Consider the following 17,399-nt stretch of genomic DNA (forward strand, 5'->3'; position numbering starts at 1 on the left):
CAAAGGGCTTTCGGACGGGCCTGGTCTTTCTCCCCCTGCAGGGGGCTCCCCAGGTCCCTTTGGGGGAACCGCGCAAGGAGGCACTTGAAAAGCAAGCGTTTGAAAGGGGCTCAGAGTGAGAGCGCCGTGGCCCTCCAGTGGCCGGCTCTTTGCAGCGTCTAGGTGATGCTCCGGACCCAGCAGAGAGCAAGGCAGGTGAGCCCCGCCCCTCGCAGAGCTCAGCGGCCAGAGCTCCGGGGATCCCGCGCCCTAGCAGGCCCCGGAAGGCGGAGACCCAAGACGCTAACCAGCTGCTCGCCAGCTGTCCTAGGGGCAGCGCAGGGCACCCCCGTCACCCCACGCCCCACCCGCAGGCCCCCCCCGCTACCCCCTCCCTGTCTGCCTGGTCCAGACAGCACCCTGGGTGATGGGGCCAGGGAGCACCCGTGGAGCCCCGAACATTCGCAGAGCTCGCATCAGAGCCCCCGCAGGTGCCGGGACCCCAGCTCACCGTCCCCCCCAGCTGCTTCTGGGGGGGCTCCACCCCCCAGCCGGACCCGTTGCACAGACTGCCCTGAGACGCCCTTGAGGTCCCCTCAGCCTGTAGGTCGGAGGTCAGAGCAGTCCACGGGACAGGGGGTCCCGGCCGCTGGTCAGAGGAACAGGTGGGGGTATGGTTCTGGTGAAGGGACCGACAGCCTGGCCCCACTCCACCGGCAACCCCACCTGGTGGCCTGTCTGCTGTCCACACTCCCACTCCAGCCGTCCAAAGGCCCCCCAGCCCCAGGGCCTCCCCTCCCTGCCTAGTCTGCCTCTGCTTCTGGGAATACGGTCTGTAGCCACATCGGGAAGAGCAGGAGGTCCGGGCCGCTGACCCGGGTGAGTGGGAGGCCAGCGCCCCTGTTCCCACTGTGGGAAGGACCTGTCTTTGGCCTGAAAGGGCAGCTGATAGTTCTCCCCTGAAAGAGCTTCAGAGAACCCCACAAAATCTGTAGACAAGGAGAAGGGCACTGTCCTCAGGGCACATCGGGGTGCTATCACCAGAAGGAGGGGCATCAGAGGCCAGGCAGGGGGAGACTAGCCGCAAACATCTATTGCATGGCGACTTTGGGGTCAGTCATTGGACCCCCAGGGGCTTGGCAGCACCACCCTCCTTAGAACCCCTCCCAATTCAGCTCCAGCCTCCCTGGCTGTGTGACCTCAGGAAAGTGAATTAACCTCTCTGTGCCTCTGTTTTCCCATCTGTAAAATGGAAATGATAATAGGATTGTTTATGAAGATGAAATGCATTATTCTACATCAGCTGTCAGCAAACTTTCTTAAAGGATCAGAGAGTTAATATCTTCAGCTTTGTGGCCCAGAGGGTCTCTGTCGCAACCCTTCAGCTCTGCTGACGTACCAGGAAAGCGGCCACATAGATGGTGAGTGTGGCTTTGTGCCAATAAAACTTTATTTATAAATACAGGCAGCGGGCCAGATTGGGCCCTCATCCTGCAGCACTTCCCAAACTTTTTGGTCTCAGGATGCCTTTGTGTTCTTAAAAAAAACTATTGAGGCCCCCAAAGCATGTCTATTTACGTAGCTGAGAGCTACCGATATTTACCACTTCAAATGAAAACTGAGAATTTCTGAACTATGTATCAATTTTTAAATCACAATCAACAATAAACTTATTAATGGTAACAATGTTTTTAATGAACAATAAGTGCATTTTCCAAAACAAAAAAATTCCTTGAAAAGAGAGGTTTGTTTTCTGTTTTTGCATCTCATTAATCAGCTTAGCAGACAACGGCCAATTCTCATGTCCGCAGTGTCCCACGTCCCTCCACGAACACCAGCGCACGCGTGGGAGAGACGGAAAGCGATCCAGGCAAAGGATGTCTTAATATTATTCTACTCGCAGTTTGGCCTGCGGACGCCCGGGCCGGGTCTCGCCGGCCCTCAGCATGCCAGACCCCACTGAGAACTGCAGGTCTCCGAGCCGTTCCTGGCCCCAGGGAGCCGTTGTCATCCCGGAGCCTTGAAACAGCTGCACGGGTCTCCCTCCGGCCTGGGCATGGGCTTCCCTCTGGCGAAGAAGGCGGGGTCCCCAGGAGCCACAGGCAGAGCTCCTCCCGTGAGTGGCCTCTGTGGATCTCTCAGTCTGAGGAGGAGCCAGCGAGGGTCAAACTTCCTCCCAGGCAGCTTGGTGGGTCACGGCCCCTCAGCCGTCTGGCCCCGCCACCCGCCCAGGGGCTGGAGGTCTCTGGGAGCAGGGGGCCAGGCAATGCCCTCTGGGGCCTGGGAAGCTGCAGCCGCCTGTCGCCGGCGGACAAGGCCACTGCCAGGGCCCCCACAATCCTGGACCCAAAGGCCAAGCCTGTGGCTGGTGCCGGCGCTGGACTCCAGGGCTCCACAGCCCACGCCTGCAGGCTGGAGTGAGTGTGAATTGCCCGGGAGACACGGAGAGAGGGATCGGGGGTGAAGAGGCAGAGGGGGGCGGGCCTGAGCCACATCATCTGGAAGGCTGAAGAAGGAGCAAGACAATGCGACTCTGAGAGCCAGGGAAGCGGCGCAAATGCCCAGGGCAGCTCCCTTCCTGGGGCACAAAGGACAGAGAGCCCCAGGCTCCATTTCAGATGTGTCCTCGGGGCTTCAAGGAATCGCCGCCCGTTCCCTGCAGCCCCTGGCCCCCTGTGGCCACCTCTGAGCCTCAGTGTTCTCTCTGTGAAATGGGGACCCACAACTGGGTTAGGAGGCAAAACTTTCCTTCTGCCCTCTTAGATTCAGTAACTGGGGCCTGTGAATTAAACTAACAAATGACAAATTAACAGGAGAGAAGACATACAATTTTTACTCATATTTACATGTGTCCATGCAAATACCAAAAACCCTTCTATGGATAAGGGAAGTAAGGCGAGTTTTACTTCAGCCAGAGCGAGGATTGCAACCCGGGAAGGCCTGTTCCAGGACGGAAGGAAGCGTTCGGAGGAGCATGGTGTTCAGTCTTATACCTTTTCAGAACAAAGAGCCTCCATTAAACACGCCCAGGATACACACTCACCAGAGTTTCAAGGAGATATTCAGTTGCAGGTTAGCAGGCCAAGTGACCCTGATGTCAGGAAGGGACTGGCCTGGGTGTGAGGGCCGGGTGTGGGCATGTGCATCCTTGTCTTGGGGGGGGTGCCTTCTCTGACGGTCAAGCGGGCGCTCAGTGTGTGTCTGATGGGCCGGAAGCCAGGCTTCTTCAGTTCAAGCCGAAGCAGTGTTGAACCAAACAGTTACCCATACGCCTCAGTGTGGGAAGATCCCTTGTCAGTGGAAACTTGCAGACCCACTCGGAGGTCAGGGGCCCAGAGACTGGGAGAGAAAGACAACGGCGTGGGGCAAGCTTCGAGTTGGCAAACACGGCCGCGCACCGGAGGGCGGGACGTCCCAGCTCCGGGGACAGAAGGTCCTACTCCTGAGACCCTCCCGGACCCCACCCTGGGGACGCCCTGATGCTCACTGTCTCCTTTATGAGAAAGCAGGAAGCATCAAAAGTGCCTTCCTGAGCTCTGTGAGCTGTTCTAGCAAATTCTCAAACCTGAGGGGGTGGAGTCAGGGACTCCTGACTCACAGCCGGTCGGCCAGAAGTCCAGGTGGCCTGGGACTGTGGCCTCTGAAGTGAGGGGGTCTTGCAGGACTTGTAACTTGTGACACTCACCCCAGATCGATGGTGTCAGAACTGAACTGACTTCTTGGACACGCAGTTGGGGTCCGAGAATCGGTCGGCACAGGAAAAACCCCACACGTTTGGCGTGGGAAACATCCCAGTCGCGTCTTGAGGCTCCAGGAGGACGTGAATTTGGGGGGACACGGTTCAGCCCATGCCAGTCACACAAGCAGGAAAGCAGGCACGGAAAAACCATGATGGTGCCGTGAACGGCCGAACAAGGCAGCCTGAGACCCTGGCTGTCACTGCTGTGTGTCCTACGGGAGCTGACTTCACCCTGAGCCGCTGCCCCCCGCAGGGTGCCTTGAGAGACACGTTACCATTACTTTACAGCTGTCTCAAGTCTTAGCTCCCTGGAGCAGGCCCTTCTATTTGAAATTCTTTTGGGCATTTGGGAGGAAGGTCAGAGTTCCTTTCAGAGCCTTTTGTTCTTAAAAACAATCAAGCCAGGGGCCGGCCCTGTGGTGCAGTGGTTAAGTTCGCACGTTCTGCTTTGGCGGCCCGGGGTTCACCGGTTCGGATCCTGGGTGTGGACATGGCACCACTTGGCACACCATGCTGTGGGAGGCATCTCACATATAAAGTAGAGGAAGATGGGCACGGCTGTTAGCTCAGGGCCAGTCTTCCTCAGCAAAAAGAGGAGGATTAGCAGCAGATGTTAGCTCAGGGCTAATCTTCCTCAAAAGATAAATAAATTAAAAAAAAATAAAAACAACCAAGCCAAAGAGACACATTCTGGGGTGGCCAATTCTGATCCCCCACAACTGAATATGGTGTCCCCCAAAATTCATATATTGAAGCCTGGCCCCCAATGAGCTGGTGTCAGGAGGCAGGGCCTCTGGGAAGGGATGAGGTCATGAGAGCAGAGCCCCCATGAATGGGACCAGTGCCCTTATAAAGGGGCGCCACGAGCTCCCCCGCCCCTCCCACCCTGTGGGGACACAGCGGGAAGACACCGTCTGTGAACCAGGATGCCGGCTCTCCAGGTAGCTTGATCGTGGACTGACTTCCAGCCTCCAGAACAGTGACAAATAAATGTCTGTGGTTTGTAAGCACCCCCGTCTGTGTCTGTCACAGCAGCAGGAACAGACTGACAGCTGGACACCTGCTGAGGGCCGGGCGGGGACACTCCCGGGCATGAGCACATGGGGCTGCTGGCTGGAGCAGGGTCTGCGGACCGAGGGGGTGAACACAGCCCCTCCGTCATTCCACCCCTGCCTGGGATCCGCCACGGCAGCCCCGCCACTACGCATGACGCCCACGTTCCATCTGGCCTCCTGTCCCGCCCGGAATGGTGGCCTGTGCCCCTCTGCCGTCCCCCATCACGCCCGCCAACCCGGGCCCTGCGAGCTCTCCTGGCTCCAGCCCCCCCACCCCAGCCTCCCACACTCTTCCTCCAGGCGCGGTCCCCCCAACCCTGTGTCGCCACCGGCTTCAGCTCCTGAGCATGAGAAAGGCCTCGCCATCCGCAACGCATCCTCCAAGACTGGGCAGAAGCTGCCCTGGAGGGATGCGCAGCCCCCTGTGGACCCTGGCGGTCACCTCCCGGGGGCTGAGGAGACGCTCCACGAGGGCTGTGTAGACTCTGGCGTGGTCCTAAATTAATTCTCCAAAGACGCACTCGCTTTTGTAATTTGCAAACAGGTTTTAAAGGCGCCCAGACGCCTTCGTCTCCAAAGCGCGCTTCCTCTGAGCCCTCAGTCCCCCTGGGGATCAAAGACACGGTAGAAGAACCAATTAACTGGACGACGACGCGAGACTCAGAGCCCCCCAATCCGAGGTCGCGGCCTCGTCCAGGGGAACGTCTCCACTGCGGCTCTGGCCGGAGATCCCCGTTCAGGCCTGCCACCTGGAGGCCAGACGGCGGGCAGCCGCGCGGGGGCGCCCGGGAGGCGCGGGAGGCGGCCTCCTCTCAGCCCCAGGGACCGGGCAGGACCAGCAGGGACGCCGGGGTGTCCGTGCCGGCCGCTCTGTCCAAAGGACGTTCTAACGACTCTTGGGAACCAAGCCGATGGCTCAGGGGGACCGGGTGTCCAGGAGCCTCTAGCCTCTGCCTCCACTTTTCTCAGGAAGAGGCCCGGGGAGCCGGGGGGCCGGCGGAGGAGCTTGGGGAGCACTGTGAGCGGGGCCTGGCTGAGAGGAGCAGAAGATGAGGGAGGCACGCTCAGAGGGGACAGTGGAGGGTCAGAAAGCTTCTGTCACTTCTCCAAGGTCTCGTCCAAGGTCACAGAGGGGAAAAGGGTGGACCTGAAGCTGCACCCCGTTGGTTCCCTCCACCCACCCCCGTGGCCTCCCGGAGGATGAGGACATGCCCCTCCTGGCTGGATCCTAGTCAGTCCCCCCCTCCCAGTGCCTCCCCTCCCACTGGGGCGCCAGCCACTAAACCACCCAGGGAAACAACAGGCCTTTGAACGGCAGGTGGTCAAAGTTCAGAGAGGTTGACGGCATTGCACCAGCTCCGTCCTCCCCCCCCACCCCCAGAGCCAGCTTGCGACCTGAAGAGTGAATCAGAGGCCCCAGGCACAGGGCTGGACAGGCAGCCCCCCCACCACTGCTCTGGGCCAGCGGGGGTCCTGTGGGTTTTCACCTGCTGTGCGGAGGACCCAAATGTGACCTGACCCCCTGGAGGCAGTGGTCGAGACCAGCCACGTCCAACAGCAATTTAAAGTGGGTCGCGTTAAACATTCCGGTCACCGCCGTGAAGAAAGTAAAAAGGAACAGGTGAATTTTAAGGTTTTTTTTTTAATAGGGGCAAAATTCACATAAATTACTCATGCAAAGTGCACGATTCCACAGCACTGAGTACATTCACGATGTCTTGTGACCACCACCCCCATCTAGGTTCAAAATATTTCCATCACCCCAAAATAGACTCCGTGCCCATGAGTCAGTCACTCCCCGGTCCCCCTCCCCGAGCCCCGGCGCCCGCTGGTCTGCTTCTGTCTTGATGCATCTGCCCGTTCTGGGCAGTTCACATAAATGGGGTCACACACTGTGTGGCCTTCTGAGACTGGTTTCCTTTGCTGAGCATAATGTTTCCAAGGTCCGTCCACGCTGCAGCCTGTATCCGGGCTTCCTTCCCTTTTATGGCTGGAGCGTATTTCGCTGCATATGTACACCACGTTTTCTTCATCTGTTCATCTGTTGATGGGCATCTGGGATGTTTCTACCTTTGGGCTCTTGTGAATAATGCTGCTATGTACATGCGTGCACGAGAATTTATCTGAACACCTGTTTTCGATTCTTTGGGGTCCATACCTGGGAGATCTCAATTTGGACCAGCACATTTCAAGCACCCGATAGCCACATGCAGTTCGTGGCGACCGTCGTGGGTAGGGCAGGTCTATCTTCACACGCTTAGGGTGATTCTTGAGCTCTGTTGTGCCCGGGCGGTCTCCCCCACCGCCGCGGGGGGTGTGTCCGGGTGCAGGGTCCCACTCTGCGGGCCTCGTGCTGGGTAGGTGGGTGATGGCTGCACGGTAGGACTGGACAGACCACCCTCCAGCCCCTGCTATGCCACCTGCACACACATCCTGGGTGGTCTGAGTGTTGTGCCCCCACAAAGCTCGTGTGTTGAAATCCTAACCCTCAGACGCATGGTATTTGTTGGCGGGGCCTTTGGGAGGTGATGAGGTCATGAGGGTGGAGGCCCCATGAATGGGATCAGCGCCCTAATGAAACAGACCCCAGAGAGCCCCCTCGCCCCTTCCACCATGTGAGGACGCAGCCAGAAGGTGCCGTCCGTGAACCAGGAAGAGAGCTCTCCAGGTGTGTTGACCGTGGACTTCCAGCCTCCAGCACTGTGAGAAATAAATGTCTGTGGTTTATAAGTGGCCCTGTGTGTGGTTCTGTTCTAGCAGCTGGAGCAGACTGAGACACATCCCAACCGGAGACCTCAGCCTTCTAATCAATAAAACAGCAGCGGGCAGGGAAGATGTGTGTGCACAGGCCCTGGGGTTACCTGGCTCTGTGCTGTGTGTGTGTGCGCATGTGCATGCACATGTGTGCGTGTGTGTGTGTGTGTGCACAGCACCAACCATGGCAGCACATGGTGATGCTAGAAAAGCAAGAGAACCTGACCTTGCCCCCGCCCCGGGGGGAGGAAGCGACGTCCAGGACCCCACAGGAATTACCTGGCTGCAGAGGCAGGTGCACAGGCCCAGGGGGCCCTGAGCCGGGGGCATCCACTGGGCTGTTCACTGGGGCAAAGGGGGTGCAGAGGGAGGGGTGGCCTGGGCAGGGAGACCCCGGGTCACCAGAGGCTCCTGGAGCTTCTACAGGATTGCTTCTCAGGGAGATGCTCCCAGCCTCTCGGGGCGGAGCTGGCCAGCCCTGAGGCCACAGCAGGGCTCCGTGTGACTCATTCGTCCTGGTGAAGACCCCGCAGCGGAGGCGGAGAAAGCAGCCTTTAAATATAGCTCAGCGCCATCTGATGCTGCGGGCGGCTGGCAGGAAGCCAGCGGCCGCCCGGACCCCGCCAGCCTGCTCTGCGCTGGGTCCAGACAGCCCCGCCTCCCCGCCCTCCCGCCCCTTCCCCTGCAGCCTCAAACAGCCCCCACCCCAGAGGTGAGGGCGTGTGCTCCCACACAGACACTGTGACGAGCTGGCGTCTAGAATCAGGCATTAGGAGGCCAGCCAGGTGGGGGAAAGCCAAGTCCGGCTTTACAAAGGCCTCTCTCCTTGGCCAGAGCTGGGCCATGGAAATTGCAAATTGTGCGGATGTCCCCAGCTAAGGCAGGTCAGCTCTGCCCCAGGAACTCACCTGGCAGCAAGGACACCAGACCAGACCCGGGGGGTCTGGCTGCCGGCCCCTGGCAGGGCTCCAGCCCCAGATCGGTCTTCCCAGGCTCTGAAGGCATGTGCACGACGGTGGCCCTCTGTGCAAGAGCACCGTCCACCCGACCTCTCAGCCCCGCCTCCACCTGCCCCCACTTCTGGGCTGCACTCCTCCCAAGTGTCCACCTCTCCGCACCCACTGCTCCATCCGGGGAACTGCAGCCCCCACCCAGCCAGCCCCCAGGCTCTCCGCTCAGGCACCCCACCTGACCTGCAGCCCGTGAGCTCCCCACACCCACCGGAGCCTCCTGCCTCAGCCCGCCCACCCTCCCAGACAGCAGACCTCTCACCTCCCTCCCTTGCTAGCAATTTCTGCAGCTCCTTCTACTGTACGTTAGCACGGGCTGTGCGCCAGGCGCAAGCTCAGGAGCCGGGATGCACAATGGAGTCAGCCGGGCACTGTGGGTCCCCTGGGCTCCCTGTCAGACAGAGGAGGCAGAGACCACATCAACCACCATGTCAACCAAAGAAAAGGTGCAGAAATAGAAGGAACGACAACCGGGACGTGCGCTGAGAGGGAGCAGGTGGAGGACATTGGACAGGCCAACCTTCCTCCACGGGGGAGGGAAGGTGTGGCAAGCCCGGAGGACGAGGAGTCTGGGAGGAGAAGGGGGAGCCGAGGGACATTCCATGCAGGGAAGGAAGCTCCAAGAAGGAGCAAACCGAGAGGACCGAGATGCAAGGCGCATTGTCCTCTAAACCATTTGGCCTTTACCCTGAGGGCAGTGGGAGCCACTGAGGGCTCAGGAGAGCTGGCAGCCTCAGGCTTCCATGTGTGAAAGCTCACTGACTTAGATTCAGAAGGTAGAACAGCGCATGGCGGGGGCTGGGGGAAGGGCAGAGGAGTTAGTGAATGATGACAAAGCTGTGGAGACGGATGGTGGTGACGGCTACACGACTTAATGCCACGGAACTATACACCTAAAATGGTTAAAGTGGTAAATCTTAGGCATATTTTGCCACAATTTCAAAAAGTAAAAATAGGGAGGCGGGCCCTGTGGTTGAGTGGTTAAGTTTGCGCACTCCGCTTCAGCGGCCCAGGGTTTCACCGGTTCGGATCCCAGGTGCGGACATGGCACCACTCATCAAGCCATGCTGTGGTAGGCGTCCCACGTATAAAGTAGAGGAAGATGGGCATGGATGTTAGCTCAGGGCCAGTCTTCCTCAGCAAAAAGAGGAGGACTGGCAGCAGTTAGCTCAGGGCTAATCTTCCTCAAAAAAATAAATAAATAAACAAAATGGTTAATTTTATGTTACATGTATTTTGTCTCAATTAAGAAAAGGAAAGGAGGGGCCAGCCCCGTGGCCCAGGGTTTCTCCGGTTTGGATCCTGGGTGCCGACACGGCACTGCTCATCGGGCCATGTTGGGGTGGCGTCCCACATGCCACAGCTGGAGGGACCCACAACTAAAATATACAACTATGTACTGGAAGGATTTGGGGGAGAAAAAGCAGGAAAAAGAAAAGGAAGATTTAAAAAGAAAGAAAGAAAAGGAAAAGAGATGAAAAGGGCAGAGAGACCAGCTAAGGGAGGCGGGACATATCTCCAGACCCAAGGCAATGACTGCTGATGGCGCCCAGCAAGGGCGGTGACAGCAGAGAGGGAAGCAGAAGAAACGGAGAAACAGGAGATGGTAGACGGGACCTGGCGACTGGTCAGGCGGGCAGTGGCTCATGGGATGGCTCTGTCCCATCCGCCGTCGGGTGGGGCCGTTCCGTGAGGCAGGTCCGGCCTCCGAGTCTTTGCTCCTGCTGTGCCCACCACCAGCCCGTCCATCTCAGTCCTCAGTCCCACTCGCCCTGGAGGCCCAGATGCGCCTGTTAACTGCCTCCTCCAGTGTTAACTGCCAGTCCAGCCCGTCCCAGTCCCAGAGCTGCTCCACTCTCACTCCGAATTCCTCCCACCCCTTTGCTGTCCCAGTGAGGACGTCAGCGGCACGCTGATGTTTCAGTCTCAGGCCCTTTACAGGAGGCCTCTGCACACTTCCCAAAAGAGCCAGACAGGAAACATTTTCCGTTTCGAGGGCTGGCAGTCTCTGTTGCAACGACTCAACTTTGCCTTGTCGCACAGCTTTGTCAATAAAATTTTATTTAAGGACAGCAGATGTTTGTAAATTGAAATATACTTGACATATAACATTGTGTAAATTTAAGGGGTCCAACCTGTTAATCTGATACATTTACATATGTAGTCTGATTACCATTGTAACAATAAGTAACACTTCTGCATGTCACATAATTATTCTTTCTGTTTAGCGGTTGGTTATTTCAACCACTAGTGTCTTAGCAAGACTGATGATTGTGACACAGCATTGTTGTCTGTACTCACTGTACTGGACGTTAGACTTCTAGGGTTTATTCACTACTTGTTGCAAGTTTGTCCTCTTAAACAATACCGTCTCCTGTCCCCAGCCCAGACACTGAGGTTTGAATTGCACGTAATTTTCATGTCGTGAAATGTTTGGGATTTTTTTTCAAGCATTTAAAATACAAAGGGCATTCTTAACTCGCAGGCCCCACAGGCACGGGCGACAGGCTGCACTGAGCACCCCAGCCGTCGACGGTCTCAGCACCGCGTCTTGCCCTGTGTCCACCCCTTCTAACACCACGTCAGGGAGTCCGGGAGGATTGCTCAGGTTTTTAAAAATCTATGGCTATTACAAGGATAAGAGGGATCCGTGGGGTCCTGCTGGGGCGCCTTCTCCCCCATCCTGCACCTGCGGCTTCACGGGGAGCTCCTGCCCTCGGTTCGGGGAGAGCACGACCTGCGCCTGCGGGCCCCACCTGACGGTGGACAGCTGCAGCACACAGCCCTTTCCCGGGACGTCCCTGAAGGACCGGGTGACGGGTGCCCCCTGCCCCCGGCTGATGGGCACAACTGGGGCCAGTGCACTGGGTTGTTAGCTTTACTTGGGAAGAGAAATGGCTGGACATGTGACAATATGCTGATTCATGGGCTGCGGCCGGTGGTTTGCCTGGATGGCCAGGGACTTGAAAGGAAGACAGCTGGACAATTGTGACAAGGAGGTCTGGGGAAGCAGTAGGTAGACAGGCTTCTCTGAATGGGCAAAAAGTCTGAAGACATCCGTGGCCATGTGAACGGTCACTGCTATGGTCTGAAGGCTTGTGTCCCCCTCTGGCGAAAAAGACTCTTATATTGAAATCCTAAGCTGCGAGGCGATGGTGTCAGGAGGCTGGGCCTTTGGGAGGTGATGAGGTCATGAGGGCGGAGCGCCCACGGAATGGGACCAGTGCCCTTATAGAAGGGGTCCCAGGGAGCCCGTCGCTCTCCCGCCGAGTGAGGACCCAGCAAGGAGATGCTGTCTGTGAGCTGAGAAGAGAGCTCTCCAGGCACTGGATCCCTTGCACCTCGATCGTGGACTTCCAGTCTCCAGAACTGCGGGAAATGAACGCCTGCGGTTTATAAAGCCCCGTCTGCGGCATTTTTGTTAGAGCAGCCAGAACTGACTGAGATACTCACCAAATGGCGACCTCAGCAGAGGAGGATTTTCACAGTCAAGTGGCTAGAATGCCCCATCCTGTGGACGCCCGGCGGCCTCCCTCCCAGCCACCTGTCATCACCCAATGGGTCATCGACAAAGGGTCACCAGTGGCCCCGCTGGGTGGCCATCAATAGCCATCTGGTCTACACTGTGACCCTGCTCTCACCACCGTCCGGAGTCCGCTGTTTCCAGGCGGCTCCAGTGGGCAGGCAGCCGGCGGCCACCCTCCCACAGCCCGGAGCACGGCCACGGTGCAGGCGTGGCTCACAGGTGGGAGGCCGGTACCTGGAAGGAGCCGGGGATGAGCACCGGCTGGCTCCTTCCCGTCCCCCTGCCTGCGCTGCCTCCCACCACAGACCCTTGGCAATCCTTTTCCTTGATGCCAGAGCAGAAGCCGGCAAGACTGACATTGGGTGAGTTGGTTTCTTTTTCAACTGAGGTAAGACTCACAGAACATAACATTAACCAATAACCATTTTAAAGCGTCTGATTCAGTTGAGTACATTCACAATGCCTTGCAATTATCACCTCTATCTAGTTCCAGAACATTTCCATCATCCCAAAGGAGACCTCGCACTCATTACAAGGTCCCTCCCCATCCCCCCTCCTCCCAGCCTCTGGCAACCACGTATCTACTTCCTGCCTCTGCATGTGCCTGTGCTGGACATTTCCTACAACGAGGTCACACAGTCTGTGGCTTTCTGTGACGGGCTTCGTTAGCCGAGCGTGATGTTTTCCACGTTCCTCCGCAGTGTAGCCTGCATCAGAGCTTCCTTCATTTTTATGGCTGAATAATATCCCGCCACTTGGAGGACCACGTTGCGTTTATCCTTTCATTGTTGATGGACCCGTGGGCTGCTTCAACCTTTGCGCCGTCGGGAAAAGTGCTCCTATGAACACTCCTGTGAAAGAAGGTGTCTGAGGGCCTGCTGTCCATTCTTTGGGGTATGGTGGCTCACTTTTTTTACTTAATATAGCAAGGACATCCCAGCGCAGGCTGGCTCTGCACCCATTCTCTGCCGGTCTGCATGGAGCTCAGTAACTGTGTGTGGAATGAATCAGGAAACCAGCGCATCGATGATGCATCAGTGTTTAGACGACACTTTCCTCAGCATGCTGCCGTTTGTGTTGGCGAAGGAGCTGGTGGCTCAGGCAAGGGCCTTAAACGCATCAGTGGGTTTGGGGGGCAGGGAGCGCAGACCCAGCTGAGCCCAGCAAAGCTGACGGGGGATAGAGGGTCTGCTTCCCCAACTCAGGGACCCAAGTGCTTTTCTGGAAAGGTCACAACCTTACAGTCTCACACTAGGGGACAGAAGGCACAGGGTGCAGGGGTTCCCCCAAGACAACTGCCCAGTCGGCCAGGCCAGCCTGAGGCGGAGGCAGCGTCCACTCAGGAGGGTGTGCCGAGACCCACGTGCCCCGAGTCCTGCAGGGCCGCCTCCTGCCTGGCCGCCCACCTGCCCCGTCCACACTGCGGACGCTGGAGGAAGCAGATGGTCCGGAGGTGCCCGCGGACGAGCTCCCCCTCAAGGATGGGGAGGAAACACACAGGCGCCCGCTCCAGCCCCGCCTCTGGGCCGCAAGACCATGTTGCTCCATCACGGCCACAGTCAGAAGCCACACACACTGGCACCACCCTGCTCTGCCAACAGCCCCCCAAAGATGGGGAACCCCTCTGTCCAGCCCAGAGATCAGCGAACATCTGGAAGAGCCAGCTCTGGCCCACGTGTGGCCTCGCAGGTCGTGGCGACAAGCCCGCGCTGCGGTGGGCGCTGGTGGACCAGCGTGACCGTGCGCGCTTCACGTGCAAAGGCCGAAACTGTGATTTCAAGGATGTTTACATTTCACAGAATGCTCTTCTTTTGTTTTCAACCGTCTAAAAATGTAAAACTCCTTCTGAACCCGAGGGCTGTGCAGAGGACCAGCACATGTGGCCAAGGCTGTGGTTTGGCTGTGAGTCATCCGGCCGTCACCTCGACACGCACTGGGCCTGCAGGGTGCTGCGCCGACGACCGACAGCGGGTGTGATCACGGCCACCGCAGGCCGGCTTGGCAGCCAGCTGGGCCAGCAAGCAAACCCTGGCACTTTTGCTTCCTTCCTGAGCCACCTCAGTAAAGTCACTTAACCTCTCTGGGCGTCGGGTTTTCACACATAAATGATCCTAGTCGTGAAGACTGTAAATGCGACCGGCACTGTGCGGGGCGCGCCTGCCCCCGTTTTCCCCACTCTGTCTCCAGCTCCCAGGACCCCTGGGCAAACCCTGTTTTTAAAAGGGAGAAGGCAGGAACCTTGGCTCATTGCCTGGCCTCACTCTTCAAGGCCACGGGGCCAGCACCAGGTGCTCCCAACCACACTCGCACTCTGGTCCTGGACTCTGAGACATTCCGCGCCCATGCTCACTTCCGCCTTCCTGCCCAAGCGCCGTTCAGGGGAAAAAATCCCATGAGAGAAGGGTGAGGAAGGTGAGAGGAGGAGGGAGACAGCTGGTGTGCCCGTGTCAGACGGGCCTCCAGGGTCCTGGTCATGATGGGGACGCTAAGAAGGCCAAGAACGAGCCCACCACCACCCCGAACAAGCTCCCCACCGCCCTGCAGCCTGCTCCTCTCCCTGGCTCGCCACCTCCGTGAGTCACCCATCTGGCAGCTGCTGGCCCGGAACCCGGGCGGGCTGGGCTGTGAGTGGGCAGGGGGCTAGAGACCTACATAAGCCTCTGGTTTCTCCTCCGCACCCACAGGGCCCCGGGGCTCAGAGCACACGCCCGCCTCAGCCCAGTCACTCCGAGGCAGGTGGGGCTGCCTGGCCTCCGGCTGCTGTGGTCACCGCCCAGCTCTGGGAACAGGAAGGAAGAGGCTGCCTGTCTCACCCACGGGGCCTGGGAAGCCACCACCCCTCTCTCAGGCAGGGGGGACACGGCCCAGACTGCTGGCCCCGATGGCCCCAGCCTCCCCAAGATGCCAGCACCTGTCAATCACCGTCACCCCCAGGACTCGGTGGCACACACACAGACACACACACGCGGTGTTACTTTGCAGGTGGGCACGTGGGTGGCAAGGCAGGACAGTCAAAGGCAGGTGGCAAGCCTGTCCCCCACCCCGCCCCACTCCACCCCCAACATCCAGCCACATCTGTGGACGGTCATGGCTGCCACCGCTGCGGGAGAAGGCCCTGCTGGTACCGAGTGGTGGAGGCAGCGCCCACACAGAAGCATCTGGCCCAAATGTCTGCGGGGGAGACCCGGGCGTGTGCCTGGGTTCAAGGCCAGGCTCTGGCCCTTTGAGCTGTGAAGACGACACAGAGCGGCAGGCGTCTGACCTCGCTGTGCCTCCGCTCCCTCCAGGTGCATGAGGGCGCTGACACTGTAGTGCGCTTCTGTCTCGAGGATTCCGAGAGTCCATATGAGTGAGGTGCTGAAACCAATAGGCATGGCTGTGATGACTGTTGTCATTCTTAGACTTCAGGCTCCAGGCCCCACAGATCTGAATTCGAATCTGACACTTCTCAGCCAAGCCTGGACAAAGGCTGTGGCTGCCTGTCTCGGGGTCACCGGGGGAAACAAACCAGCTCCTGACACAGCCTCGGAGGGCCCAGCAGCACCCAATCCTGGAAGGGGCATTCGGGGGCATCAAGTCTTCTGGGTTCTGATTCCGAGGATGTCACGGTGACAGGATGGGATGGGCTCAGGTGCAACAGGCGCTGGAGGGGGACGACTGGAGTGGGTGGGGATGGTCCCCGCTGCAGAGGGCACCTGTGGCCTGGCCACCCGGACGGCTGCTGGCAGGAGGTCAGCAGAGTGTCTGTTGGAGCTGGGGATCCTTTCTGAGCTTTCTAGAAGGTACAGGCCAGCTCCAAAAAGGGGAGGCCACCGGGAGCAGGGGACAGGTACACAGGGTAACTCAGGACAATGAGAAGGAAGCTCAGCCCTTTGGAGAGTGGGGCAGAGAATTCCCGGGAGCCGTGTGTGTGTGTGTGTGTGTGTGTGTGTGTGTGTGTGTGTATGTGTGTGTGTCTGTGTGTGTCTTGTGTGTGTCTGTGTGTGTGTGCTTGTGTGTGGCTGTGGGGAACCCGCTGCGCCCAGACCCAGCTCAGAGCATTGAGATAAAGGCTGCCAGCCCAGTCTGACAAGAAACTCAGGTTTGGGCTGGGCCACGTGGCCCTGGGGCCGATCCTGGCTCCAGGATCCAGGGACAAGGCTTGCCTTGTTTCCAGGGAACTGCTGGGAGGTCAGGGGCCTCGTGTGTCCCCCTCCCACAGATGTCCAGAGAGTCCTGAGAAAGATGGACAGGACCGGGGAGAAAGGAAGGAGGCGGTGGAAACGAGGACGGCCACCACACCAGGAGACACAGGAGGGCCTGGAGCAGCCAGGACTAGGTTCGTGCCGGAAGGGCAGGGCAAGGCGGAGGGCCGGGCAGGGGCTCAGGTGGAGGCTGACCGGCAGGGGGCTGGCCTGAGGCCCGGGCCCCTCTGGCCCCTAACCCGCCCCTGTGGGACAGGGCCCTCCCCGGCGCCCGCCAGCCAGCCCGCCCTCGAGTCTAAAGGGCGAAGGCACGAGCGTTTCTGTCCCAGACGCCAGCCAGCGAGGGGCTGGCAGCAGGCTTTCCAGTCTATCGGTTTGATTTTGCTCAGTAAATAGTGATCACCAAAAAAAGGCCACACCCAAACCAGCTTTGTCCTCCTCAAGCCTGTGGGCACGAATTGGCCCTGGAGGTGTATTCACCCTGAGGCAGGAGAAAAGATGGTACAGAGTCACTCAGTAAGTGGGTGTGAAAAAGCTGGAGAGGGACCATGGGGGACGGTCAGCCTCGGATTCGAGGAGAGGAAGGAAAAAAGCCGTCTACTGGTGGCAGGAAGGCCTGGGTGTGGCTGTCACCACCCTGAGCTCTGCTTGTCTGTGAACAGGAAACGAACAGGGTACATACACACACAGACACACACAGACACACACAGAAAAAGTCCACCCGCCCACCCGAAGGACCCTACCCAACCCTGCCCCCAAACCCAGGAGAGGAAGAAAAACAATGGACTTCATTTTACTGGGCACAGATGGCTCTGTGCCTCAGTTTCCCCATCTGTAAAACGAAGCCGGTGAAAGTGCCACTTTAATTCTGACCCAGGCTGCCGTGAGGGTTGACTAAGTGAATACAGTCATGTGTCGCTTAATGGTGGGGGCACGTTCTGAGAAATGCATCGTTAGGTGACTTCATCGTTGTGAGAACGTCACAGAGGGCATGTACACACATCTAGGTGGGACGGTGCTCATCTTGTGGGACCACCATCCACCGGTGACTGAAAAAGTTGCTATGTGGCACATGACTGGACGTGTGAGGAGCCGAGCACGGGACCTTCTCACAGGAAGCATCAATAAATGTCATCACTTCTTTTTTATTTT

General features: G+C 58.4%; 1 protein-coding gene across 1 annotated transcript in view; it reads left to right on the forward strand.

Moving 5' to 3' along the window:
* Positions 1–162, forward strand: part of CACNA1A (calcium voltage-gated channel subunit alpha1 A) — a 199,242-nt gene extending 199,080 nt beyond the window's left edge. Inside the window, exon 50 of the mRNA XM_046638279.1 lies at positions 42–162. Coding sequence (XP_046494235.1) covers positions 42–162 — 121 coding nt within the window. The remainder of the gene's footprint in view (positions 1–41) is intronic.
* The last annotated feature ends 17,237 nt before the right edge of the window (positions 163–17,399 follow it).

Source organism: Equus quagga, chromosome 14 (genome assembly GCF_021613505.1).
Source record: "Equus quagga isolate Etosha38 chromosome 14, UCLA_HA_Equagga_1.0, whole genome shotgun sequence".
NCBI classification, from domain to species: Eukaryota; Metazoa; Chordata; class Mammalia; order Perissodactyla; family Equidae; genus Equus; species Equus quagga.